Source organism: Danio aesculapii, chromosome 6 (assembly GCF_903798145.1).
Source record: "Danio aesculapii chromosome 6, fDanAes4.1, whole genome shotgun sequence".
Lineage (NCBI taxonomy): Eukaryota > Metazoa > Chordata > Actinopteri > Cypriniformes > Danionidae > Danio > Danio aesculapii.
The window spans coordinates 14,719,257-14,733,091 of record NC_079440.1 but is presented as its reverse complement, the minus strand read 5'-3'; the positions used below and the strand labels follow the sequence as shown (position 1 = coordinate 14,733,091).

Here is a 13,835-nt window from a genome sequence, read left to right as displayed (position 1 = left end):
ACAAATCTGAAGTCGTTCAACCCCTAATAAATATATACATATAATTCTCAATAAGCATATAGATATATAAGGTCCCTTAAAAATCTAGAAAATAAAAAAATACTAGCATTTAGATCATGAATTTGCCACAAATGACAATCAGTCAATATTACATTTTCCATAAACACATATTTTGTATATATAAATACATATATACAATCACTATATGGAGTATTCATTACATGGAGTTTGTTTTGTAAAAGCCTCACCTTCTCCACTCTCTAAGGCCTCTATGTAAACCCCTCCACACTGTGGCAAGATCCAGTATCTGCGGCGGTACCGGTCCTGTCCATATGACATAGACCGCAGGGCGTGAGACGACTCAAACAGCTTCCGGCGGATCAGGTTTTGCTGCTGTACTCACACAAAAAGAGAGTGTGAGTGTGTTTGTGCGAATGTATTGTGTAAATATCATAGGGTGACATGATTAATTGAAACAAAAAACACTACAGTACACTACACCACCACAACAACAAAATCACAAATGTGTGATTAATTTAATGTAGGCTGCATGAGTCCTGGAGTGGCTCAACACAAAGTAAACCTGCTCCAAACAAACTCTTTGCATCTGCTTTGAGTTTAGGATGCCCAGAACATGAATTCTGGAATGCAGCACATGCCAAAATCCTTTCAGATTTAACAACAAGTGCTTATAAGTCAGCTGTTGTCAACAAAATAGAAGATTTTACAGCCAAAATAAAAGATTCCTGGTATAATATTTTAAAAAGAAGACAATAAACAATAACAATAATTCGTACAGTAAATTTCTTATGCTGTAAATATATCTAGTACAATTAAATAATAATAGTAATTGTTTTTACTAATATTACTATTAATATTTTCTTATTTTTAGGAAACAGTGAAATGTAATAATTGTAATTTGATCCATTTGTGTAAATTAAATTAAATATATATATATAAAAAAAATTATATTATTGTTTTTATTTATTCAAGGTAATATATTTATATAAAAATCTAAGCACACCAAACCTGGAGCTTTTACAATTAACGATTGCAATAAACCGCCACAATAGAGTTTTCCCAAAATTACACAGCTCTAAATTAAGTTTGAATGTAATTTACCTTTGTTATCTTTTCAATCTGTTTCTCCAGCTCTTCAATACTAGTGGCTGGGTCTCCCTCATCCTGACACACACACACACACAAACTCAATATTAATGATCAATTACACGATGAGCAATCAATTGATGATAATGCATTGAAATGAATGTCTTTTACCTCATCGCACGTCTCCACCCTCCTTCCCTTTTTAGTCTCTTCCTCCTCCTCCTCATCGTCCTCATCATCATCGCTGTCCTCATCTTCATCATCGTCATCATCACTATCCCCCGCCTTCCTCTTGCGTTTGTGACCGATGGCAGAGCCTCCGGCAGCGTGAGGCTCCTCCCCTCCAGTCATTGATTCCCGTTTCCCTGTCCGCTTAGCGTAGATTGTTTTCATTCTGCATCAAATAAAAAAAACAGTATAGACTGGTTAATGATGCATCTTTATGTTATGTACAACCAATACATAGTTATTAAAAAGCCAGTTGGGCTTGTTTGAAATAAAACCATTACTGTGTAAATTACACTTAAATATATTGACTTACTTTTTCAATTTGCCCTCCACAATACACTCGTCCTTCCTCAGCACGTTCATGTGCTCCAGGCTTTTGTCGATCTCACTGGAAAATATGCGAACACAAAATCTGTTATGAACAAATGTAGAAATACCAGTGTTGTATATCATTTAGGACAGATTTAACAGGCAAAAACACATTTTCATGAACCTGTACATTTTGAGACTAGTTGTTTTAGTCTAATGTAAAACATAAAAAACATACATTCACATTCTTTTGTTCCAATTTAGAAGTTTGTGCCTGTAGATTTCAATTACAATATATATTTTTAAAAGGATGTTTGCACTGCAATGAGCCCTACATATTCACATCTCCCCATAGATTAACAGTAAATCAGAAATCAGAAAGAGCTTTATTGCCAGGTATGTTCACACATACGAGGAATTTGTTTTCGTCACAGAGCTTCTACAGCGCAACAGGATAACAGAGACAGGACAAAAAACAGATAATAAATATATATTTTTTAAAAATACAAGTAAGTAGTGAATACAATATACAAATTGACAAGTGTATGTACATGTTTATTACTATATACAACGTTATATGTGTGTTATATGTGTTTATTACTATATACAACGTTATATGTTAGTATTAACAATATTAACAAACTAATCTTCATGTTTTATTCAGAACTTTATAGAGGAATTTTGTCAAACATATTTTGCCTGATTATATTTTATTCTACAAAAATATTTGAGGAAAAAGTATTTTTGTCTTTCTGTTACACAATATTAAATTATAGAGAGATAAAAAGTAGACCACTATAAAAACCTTTATGCATTATAAAAATTCAAAAATGGAACGCTAGTAGACAAATGCTAGTTAACATTGGATAATCATCAGAAAACGAACATTGATGTTTTCATCTGACTGATGTTTTTATTACCTAACATTTACAATGTTACTACCAAACATATGTAACTGAATTACTAATTATTAGGTCATATTAGCAACTGCATTAATCTTAACAAAAGAAACCCTGTAAGTTGCTGCCATTTTTTTTCAATTACCTGTTTTCAACATTGATGCTCCAATTGATTATTGCTCCAATAATAATACATAATAGATGAGCACCAAATCAACATATTAGAATGACTACTGAAGTAACATGAGGAAAGCACAGACATTTATTATAGTCAGAAACCCAGTAAACTGAGCTCTGGGCTTCTTCTCCTCGCCCTGTGTCCTTAAGGCAGTCCTGGGTCACTTTAAAAACTTATATATATATAAGTATATATGTATATATATATATATATATAGTCCACTTAAATGGAACATACTTATTATTATGACTGATTTAATAAATGGGAATATATGTTATGAGAACAGACCTACATTTTGTTTGTTTTTATATGTTTCTAATGCAGATTTTTTTGTCAGTTTATTGGCCAGCACTCTTTCTGGAGGAAGAGATTTGAATGGGACTATCCAGATAAAATAAAGAATAAATTAAATAAACATGTCCAAAGTTCTAGAAAATTCTGTTTGTAGTAGAAATTAGTGTATATTTAATTAAAAAATGCTTCATTTACACATTTAAAAATAACATTTTTGAAAACTTGCTATTAAAAAATGCAGTTCTTAAATGTAATCAATCAATCAATCAATCAACTGAAGTATAGTGATGATAAATAATACTTTTTTTTACTCTTTTAACCTGCAGTGTAAAAACACCATTACATTGCTTCATATTATCTTATTTTGTGATTAACAAAAGAAAGAAAATCAAACAGAGTTGAGTTAAGTGGAGGATGAGTAAAATGACAGAATATTTCAAATGTACAATTAAAAAATACATATAAAGATGCTTTGCATGTGTGTATTCAGCTAATTCTGATTTAAAGTTCTGACTGTTCAATGAACTAGAAACTCTTACCTGACCACGCTTTTACTGCAGGAGAGCTCATTGACCAGGAAGGCCAGGACAGAGGCTTTCTGAGCTGGCGTGTGGGCCTGGAAGGCTTTGGTCCTCAAACTCAGAGTCAGATCCGCCAGATCAGTCTGAGAGCAGTGAGCCTCCATGTAGAGCTGCAGAACCTCAGACACATTGTCCCGATTCAGACCCACATTGGTCAGGTGGTCACCCAAGATAGACTTGGCCTAGTAGAAGACACACATCCAATTAAATCTTAATATAAATGAATGATTACAGTTATAAAATCATAAGCAATAAATCATAATTATTAATTACTGAATTAGAATTGCTTGAAAATCGAATAGCTGTTTGATTCACAACTGGTGAAAAGTTTGAAATATTTTGTTGTTTGTTCATGAAAGATCTCATATGCTCACTGAAGCTGCATCAAACTGATTAAAACTTAGCAATAACAATTTATAAAAATTATATAAATAATTACATAAATAAAAATAGCAATAACAATTTATTGCAATATGAAATATATTGACATAATTTATATTTACATAGTTTGAAATAATGATTTAGATCTTAATATGATTTAACAAGAAATGCATATTTATTTTAAGGAAACTGCTATAAACTACTTACTCAAAATTTTAGATAAAAAAAACCTAATCATAAATTAATCATAATATCTATCTATCTATCTATCTATCTATCTATCTATCTATCTATCTATCTATCTATCTATCTATATATATATATATATATATATATATACACACACACACACATATATAAATATATACACAACATATTATATTAAATATAGTACACATATATATATATATATATATATATATTATATATATATATATATATGTATATATATATATATATATATATATATATATATATATATATATATATACTATATATATATACTACACATTTAAGGTCTAAACTATTAGTGAAAAATGAATTACTTTTCAATATTTCCCCAAGTGATGTTTAGCAAAGCAAGAAAATTTTCACAATATTGCCTATATTTTTTTCTTCTTCTGAGCAAAGTCTTATTTCTTTTAGTTTAGCTGGAGCAACTTGTTTTGCATTTTATTAAAAAAAAATATTACCTAACTACCCCTACAATATTGTTACTGAACATACAGTATGCAACTATTATTAGGTCATTTTAATAATTGTAATAATGTTAACAAATCAAACTTTGTAAATTTGTAGCCAAAAAATGAATGTGGTTACCTAATTTCAGCGTTGATAAACAAAATTATTATTAATAATTACAATCCAATGATAATGTATAACAAATGAGCACCAAATAAACATATTAGAATGACTTCTGAAGTAACATGATGGATGGATGGATAGATGGATGGATAGACAGATAGACGGACTGATGGACAAACGAACGGATGGCTGTCTGGGTGGGTGGAGGGAGGGATGGATGGATGGATAGATAGATAGAAAGAAAACGAACAGATAGATAGATGTAATTTACATCTGATGTTAACTAAACAGAAAAAAGTGTGTGACAGATGTCTATTGTGGGTGTAAACAGTGCCTGAAACAACAATTACTATAGGGAGAATGCCAGTAAACTAAGCTCTGGTCCTGTCATCCTTACCCTGTGTCCTTGAGGCAGTCCTGGGTCAGACACCGCAGACGAGAGCAGTCTTACCAGCAGGTCCTGCACCTGCCCCATGCTATTGCCCAGGTTGAGCAGCCCCTCCTGCAGGACCCCCAGAGTGGGCAACTCAGAATTGTCCAGGCCCAACACCTTCCCAAAGCTTCGTAGGAACTGCACCACCATCAGGCAGTCTGAAAACACACTGCCAGGCAGAACCAGACCCGGGATACGAGGAACCTCCGGAAGCGGCTGAAGAAAAACAAAAATAAAGAGACAGACAGTTTATCAAGATGACGTTAGTTAATGAGCAAATGCAATCTGATAATAACAATAATACTGTGAGGTTCACATGTTTTGTTAAAATCATATAAAGAAAAGTGCTAGTATTTTGCATCCTTGAAAAACTAGAACTTTTATTTAGTATTATTTAAATTATTACTTGAAGTTCCTATGTTTTTAAAGCTGATTAAGTTATTATTTCATTATTTTTATTAAGAGCAATAGTAGCATATTTTATCTAATTAAGATAATTACCACGAAAATACACTATATATATATATATATATATATATATATATATATATATATATTATATATATATATATACAGTTGAACTCAGAATTATTAGCCCCCTGAATTATTAGCCCACGTTTTTTTTTCTCCCTCCCATTTTTTCTCTCCACCATCACATCTCTTCAGGGTCTCCGTATGAAACGATGCAGCTTCTATTATATTAAAAAATTTTGTAATAATACAAAAATCCCCTTTAAGGCATAGTTGACCCAAAAATTAAAATTCTGTGATCATTTAATCTCCTTTCACTTCTTTCACAAAACTCTTTGAGTTTCTTCTGTTGTACTCTAAAAAAAGCTGGAAACAACCAGTAGCCATTAGCTTCCATAGTGTTTGTTCCTCCAACTATGGAAGTCAATGGTGTCAGCTTTCTTCAAAGTATCTTCTTTTGTGTCAAACAGAAGAAAGAAACTCATAAAGCTTGATGATGAGTAAATAGTGAGTATATTTACATTTTGGGGTGAACTATCCCTTTAACACTGTCTTTATGACCACTGGGTGTCAGTATTATGTCTAAGGTGAACTCGCTGCAAAGTGTTCTGGTCAGAATCTGTGCAGTACATCATCCATCTGAAAGCTCTGATTGGACAAGCCATTATGTTAATGGCTCATATGTTGATGAATGAAACATGAGTGCATCATTGTACAAAAAAACATGCATACAGGGATTTTCTTCCAAAAAAATTGTCCTTCCATCCATTTCCTTTACCTTTTGATCCGTCAAACACATGTCTTCATTTGGTTTCTTCATCTCACGGATCATCTCCAGCTCCAGCCTCCGGAGCTCCATTTTGCGCTCTTTGTTGAGCCGTTTCTCGTCACGTTTCTCCTGCCTGAGGCGTTCGCGTTCCTGCGGGGTGGAAGAAAGAGGCTTTACACGTTTGACAAAACTGTGTTGTGTTCTACAAGAAAACTTTGTTTGGGAGAATGAGAAGTATTTAGGGTACTTTATCGAACTACATCAGAATTATCTGGCGAAACACATTCAGTGAGCGTAGCGGAGCAGGTAGACGTGACATGTGAGAAAAGCCTTGAGGTGCAGAGAGGAGAGCGGAGTGGTGAAGGACAGTGTTTCTTTATTTATTTATTTGGGTTTTTTGCACACCTCAGCTTTTTTCCGTGCCTCCACAGCTTTCATTAGCATAACGTGCTGTCTCCTCCTCTCCCTCTCCTGAAAAGACAGAATGATTCCATCGTTCAGTGGAGGAAAGCAGAGCATACACACAGAGAAAAAACAAAACAGAATATAAAAGCCAGAGACAGACGATACAACTGATCAGCGTGGTTTAGCATGTAGCACAGAGAAAGAGAGAGAGAGAAGACAGAGATAAAGTAGGTGTAGAACGGGACACATTGCTATGGCCAGGATGAGGCAGCCACAAAAACGTGTGTTACAGCTGATCAGACGGGAACAAAAAGAGCGAAAAGAAAAGCCACAGATGTAATGGGCAGGTCAGAGGAGGAAAGCTGTCGGTGCATCTTGAGTTAGGTTAGCGTAGCTACTGTTACAAGCTAACAAGGGGAAAGATTTCCCTCAGTCTCGATGTCCTGTGTTTACAGTGAAGCGTGTTGCGCTGTCACTGTTATCAGGGATTCAAAGTCAACATGAAATCACAATTGACCAGACTTGCTTTCTTAATACATGGTCTTTTCACCCCACATGAAAAATACTATAGTATTTTAGAGTAAACTTATAGTAAACTCAATAACTGTAAAAAATACTGTAGAATATTTCAATTTTCACTACTGTAGTATAGTATGTACAGTTGTAGAACACTTGGGTATTGGGTAATTTGCTTATATTACTGTAAGTTAGTTAAAGTACCACAGAAATGAGAATTTCCACAAGGGAAATAAAGAGATAGTTCACAAAAAAATTCAATTCTATCATCATTTACTCATCATCCACTTGCCACAAACTTGATTGAGTTTCTTTCTTCTGTTGAACACAAAATAGGTTATTTAAAAAAATATTGGAAACCAGTAACCATTTACTTCCATAGTATTTTTTTGTACTATGGAGGTCAATGGTTACTGGTTTCTAACTTTTAAAAAATATAAATATAGCTTATTTGTGTCCGAAAAAAAGTGAAAACAGTGAGTAAATTTTCATTTTTGGATGAACTACACCTTTAATTCAAGTACTTTACCATAGTTTGGTTCAAAAACACTATAGTATTACCATACTACTGTACTACAAACTACTCTAGTATTTTATTATGTGTATTTTTTAATGTAATACTTGCAGATAACTGCCTTTTAGTCTTCTATTTTCTTTGTTTGCTTTGCACTTCCCTGCTAACTTCCCTCTCTATTGTTGCTCATATGCATATTGCTTAATGCATGAGTGGCCTCTTGTGGCGGTTTTATAACAATTGTGCCTCCATCAACAACTAATTAATAGTTTGTACAAAGGACACGCAAATTGTTTTCATATAAACTGCATATACTTATTAGCTTATAAATTAACTTGATAAGTTGTCGATTAATTAATAATAATAAGTGAATATTTGAACATCACATTGTTGTTGTTTTTTCATAACCGATACAGTTAATAATTGATTTAAGATATATTTAAAAAATATTGTCATAGAGCATTTATTTTTCCAGAAATTACAAATTACAAATATTTTCATTAGCTGAGATTGAAAATCAGGTTTATGCCACCAAATAATGCTTTCTTACACATGCATTCAGTAGACAATAAAAAATAAAAGTGTGTCTAAAAACATGGGATCATTTATTGATATTTCATAGGGAAAAACTCTAATAAATTTATTTTAAAAATTAAAAAATAATGCTTTCTTACAACGCGTTCAGTAGACAATATAAAATAAAAAAATGTTTGAAAAACTGGGACCATTTACTGATATTTTATGGAGAAAATTATCTAATAAATTAATTTAAAAACACTTCTGGCATATTTTAATGTGCAACAAAAATCTAGAAATAAGTTATATCATAATGTATGTACACATTCATAATATATTGGTAAATAATTATATTAATTTATGGTTTCAGTACCAATTCTCACTATTAACTAGTGGCTAATTACCACTTTATTACCACATTGGCTGTTTATTAATACTTATAAAACAAATATTCTGCATGATCCCATTCTACATCCCTAACCTTACCCAATATCTAAACCCAACTACCTTTATAACTATTAATAAGCAGCAAATTAAGAGTTTATTGAGACAAACGTTACATTAATTAACAATTATATGACTGCAGTTTACTAATCATTATAGAGCAAATATTCTGCAGGATCTCATTCTACATCCCTCACCAAACTAAACTCATCTACTACCTTTATGACTATTAATAAGCAGCAAATTAAGAGTTTATTTAGACAAATGTTACATATTAACACTTATATGACTGCAGTTTACTAATCATTATAAGGCAAATATTCTGCATGATCTCATTCTACATCCCTAACCAAACTAAACTCATCTACTACCTTTATGACTATTAATATGCAGCAAATTAAGAGTTTGAGGCAAACATAATATGTTAATTAATACTTAAATGATTGCAGTTTATTAATACTTATAAGGCAAATATTCGGCATGAGCTCATCCTACATCCTTAACCCAAATGAACCCATATCTAAACCCAACTACTACATTAATGACTATTTATAAACAGCAAATTAAGAGTTTATTGAGGTGAAAGTAATATTTAATGAATTATTAATAGTGAGAATTGAACCTTAAAAGACAGCGTGACCTAATTTTTAAAGATTTATAAGATTTGTAAGATTAGGCTCTATTCTGGTATGAAGCGTTTAATTTGTTAAATATCAATAAATTCTGATAAAATATAACATTAAGGAAGCAAAATGAATTGTGAACAGTTTCATGTTGACTTTAAGGACAGCCAATTAGTAAGAGATCTTCATTTCTGACCCGCAGACGGCATGAAAATGGACAACAGAGAGAAGTGTGAGTTTCCTCAGATTCTCTCATTGGTCGGACACTGTGACCTTTGACCTGTACTGATGACCTCACAGGCAGGACAATCAGCACAGTGCAAATGCAACACCTTGACAAACAGTCTGCCAAAACATACATACATACACACACACATACACACACGCACACTTAAAATATCACAACAATAACGATAAAATACAATATCGGGGTGACTTTACACGTGGAATGAGGGTGTGTGGCACTTTCCACCAATGACAGTATGAACTCAGCAGGCTCCATAAACACACACACACACACACACACACACTCAAGCACACACACATACATACAAACACACAAACAAACAAGGCCTGCTGCATCAAAGCCGGTTTTCTCTCATTGAAACACATAGCAGATGTAGGCGATGCAGTTTTTTTTTCTTGTGTTCTCTTTTTTTTTTTTTGCTTGAAAAGCCATGCAGAAGGAAAATGTAGTTTTGACAGCAGCCAGTGCTACATTTACAAATGTGCTGCTATGACATCATATCACAACCAGGATTCACGATGCGAGTGTTAGATGTACAGAAGATGAAACATACCCATACCATATCTAGTCTATGCCTCTCCATCTCCTGAGAGAGAGAGTTGGCAGAGTATTATGAGACAGAAAAAAAATCACAGCGTCATTTAATAAAGAAAAGAAAACTCAAAAACTTTAAAGGTGCAGTAAGTGATCTGCCAAAATGCTAATCGTTAGCATAATAGCTTTGAAAACACAGTCCCTCCCCTGCCTTCCAATGCCATGCCTCCTGAAATCATGAAAGCGTACCAATCGCCAGTTAGAAACCTTTATAGTACTTTATAATACTACAAATTCGAATGAGAAACAATTATATCTAGCAAGTTTTCAGTTGTGAAATAAAGCTCATACACGCAAATGTAAATTCAAAGCACAATTTGTAAATACACAAGTAAAAATCATAGATATTTTTGCCAGATGAATTGGATTTGTGTATTTATGAATCGTGTTTTGAACTTACGAATTAGATTTGTGTATTTACACACTGCGTTTTGAACTTACGAATTGGATTTGTGTATTTATGAATCGTGTTTTGAACTTACGAATTAGATTTGTGTATTTATGAATCGTGTTTTGAATTTATGAATTAGATTTGTGTATTAATGAATCGTGTTTAGAACTTACGAATTAGATTTGTGGATTTACGAATTACGTTTTAAACTTACGAATTGGATTTGTGTATTAATGAATCGTGCTTTGAACTTACAGTATGAATTATAGATTTGTGTATTTATGAATCGCGTTTTAAACTTATGAATTAAATTTGTGTATTTATGAATCGTGTTTTGAACTTACGAATTAGATTTGTGTATTTATGAATCACATTTTGAACTTACGAACAGTATTTTGTATATGTGAATATATGTAAATTTTATCTTGTAAATGTGTTATTTTTCAAGACTCCATAGTTAGGGCTACTTATCAGATTAATTGGATGAACATTTTTTAGTTTTATGCCTTACCCAGAATATAAAAATACATATAAATTCATTTAAATCACTTACTTTAATAATTACTATTGGAATGTGAAGAGACTTTCAACCAGCACAACAAAAAATGTTTCTGAAGACAATCACCTACTGCACCTTTAAACCTGTAACCCCCAAAAGAGACAGACCCCACTCCCAAAATATATAAGCATTGGAAATTAACCAGAGAGAAATAGCAGAAAGACAGAACCACATGAGATTTCGCCAATTCTTACAACTGGGAATTTCTATTTTAGGACACTTTTAGAGCGCTTCAATTGGGAATTGTGAACTCTACAAGGAAAAACATACTCTTTCCCTATTTTTATTTTTTGTTCCTGTATTCTGTAGAAGAAAAAAAGAAAATCGCTACTACTACAACTACTACTACTATAAATGGCCATTATGAGACCTATTATTTATGAGAGTGGTGACTGACCTGGTGCTTGAGAATAACAGCCTGTTGGCGTCTCATCTCCTTCTCCTACAAACACAAAACATAAAAACGATTCAATGCCGCACCAAAACATTCATTACGATGCAGTCTTAAAAGAAACCACCGATCAGAGCTATTTCTGAGCAAAAGGCTTTAAGTTATATTGTGTTGTTGTTGTAAAAGGTCTGAGAAAATTGCTATTTTCTTTCCTGTGTCTGGTATTGTAACATGTCGAGGGTCGTAGGATATAAGAATGTCTCTCTGTTTTTTTATTTTTTAAACCAATAGACACCATTATTTCTAGATGAGAACTCCCATTTTGCATTAAAGGGATAGTTCACCCAAAAATAAAAAATGCTGTCATCATTTACTCACTCATGCCTCATGATGATAAAGATATACACACAATGGCCACTTTATTAGGTACACTTTACTAGTACCAGGTTGGACCCCTTTTGCCTTTAGACCTGCTTTAATCCTTCATGGGATACAGTAGATTCAACAGGGCACTTCCTCAGAGATTTTGGTCCATATTGATATTACAGCATCAAGCAGTTGCTGCAGATATGTTGGCTGCACATCCATGATTCGAATCTCTCATTCCATCACATCCCAATGGTGCTCTACTGGATTGAGATCTGGTGACCATGTGAGTACAGTGAACTCATTGTCATGTTCAAGAAACCAGTCTGAGATGATTCGTGCTTTATGACATGGCGTGTTATCCTGCTGGAAGTAACGATCAGAAGATGGTGTACCCTGTGGTCATAAATCGATGGATATGATCAGCAAACAATCCTCAGGTAGGCTGTGGTGTTGACACTATTTCTTCCCCATTCTGATGCTCGGTTTGAACTGTTGCTGATTGCTTTGACCATGTCTGCATACCTAAATGCATTGAGTTGCTGCCATGTGATTGGCTGATTGGAAATTTGCGTTAACGAGCAGTTAGTAAGGTGTACCTAATAAAGTGGCTGGTGAGTGTACAACGATGACCATGCTATTTTACACTTGATGGTTCAATTTCTGTACTTGAATACTGTTAGACTCCCCAGAAAACCATAAAGCACTGTTCATTTATTTATTTATGCTTGTAATTTATTCAAATTTATGCAGATGCACTGTATAGAAAAAGACTTGATCATGCTAATTTATCTAAAAGAATGAGTTCTTTCCAAAATAGAGCTATTCAAGTAATCTGGTGATATTTTTGAACAAGCCAAGAGTAAATGATGACTGAATTTTCATTTCCGGGGTGAACTATCTCTTTAATTTATGTAAGATGCGAGTGATGCAAAAGTTTCACAAAAAAGCTTCATCGTCTACACAAATGTACTTGAAACAGAAAAACAAGTTGAATCATCACATTTTTGGTTTCATTTTCTCTGAAGGGAAAGACTAGGGCTGGGTGTTATGACAGCATATACTGTACAATTCTCATCGACGATAATATTATGAATCATGAATTAAACTGTGAAAGAAAAATGTTATTTGCGTGTCAATGTGTATATTGTCACATTACAACTGTGTTACATGTGTATTTATTGAACATGTTTGCCCTAATCTCAGATAAAAAAATACTGCTTTAATATACAACCATTTAAAAGTTTGGGGTCAGTATGATTTACATAATATAATATAATATAATATAATATAATATAATATAATATAATATAATATAATATAATATAATATAATATAATATAATATAATATAATATAATATAATATAATATAATATAATATAATTCTTTCATTCGTTCATTTTCTTTTCGGCTTAGTCTCCTCATAAATTAGGGGTCGCCGCAGTGGAATGAATCGCCAACTTATCAAGCATATGTTTTACGCAGCGGATGCCCTTCCAGCTGCAACCCATCACTGGGAAACACCCACACACTCTCATTCACAAACATACACTACGGACAATTTAGCTTACCCAATTTATCTATAGCGCATATCTTTGGACTTGTGGGGGAAACCGGAGCTTTATATTATATTATATTATATTATATTATATTATATTATATTATATTATATTATATTATATTATATTATATTATATTATATTATATTATATTATATTATATTATATTATATTATATTAATGAAATAATTAATATTTGTATGTTCACTTAAAATACATTTATTTAAAGACAATTATGGTAAAGAATCATGTAAA

The 13,835-nt window shown here is 32.7% G+C and overlaps 1 protein-coding gene across 1 annotated transcript in view; it reads right to left on the bottom strand.

The window, feature by feature from the left end:
- The window catches only part of baz2ba (bromodomain adjacent to zinc finger domain, 2Ba), a 181,336-nt gene that overhangs the window by 27,630 nt on the left and 139,871 nt on the right, over nt 1-13,835 (bottom strand). Inside the window, 10 exon segments of the mRNA XM_056459614.1 lie at nt 249-393; nt 1,123-1,185; nt 1,279-1,501; nt 1,649-1,723; nt 3,555-3,778; nt 5,179-5,430; nt 6,464-6,604; nt 6,860-6,925; nt 10,273-10,305; nt 11,661-11,705. Of these exon segments, the coding sequence (XP_056315589.1) occupies nt 249-393; nt 1,123-1,185; nt 1,279-1,501; nt 1,649-1,723; nt 3,555-3,778; nt 5,179-5,430; nt 6,464-6,604; nt 6,860-6,925; nt 10,273-10,305; nt 11,661-11,705 (1,267 nt within the window).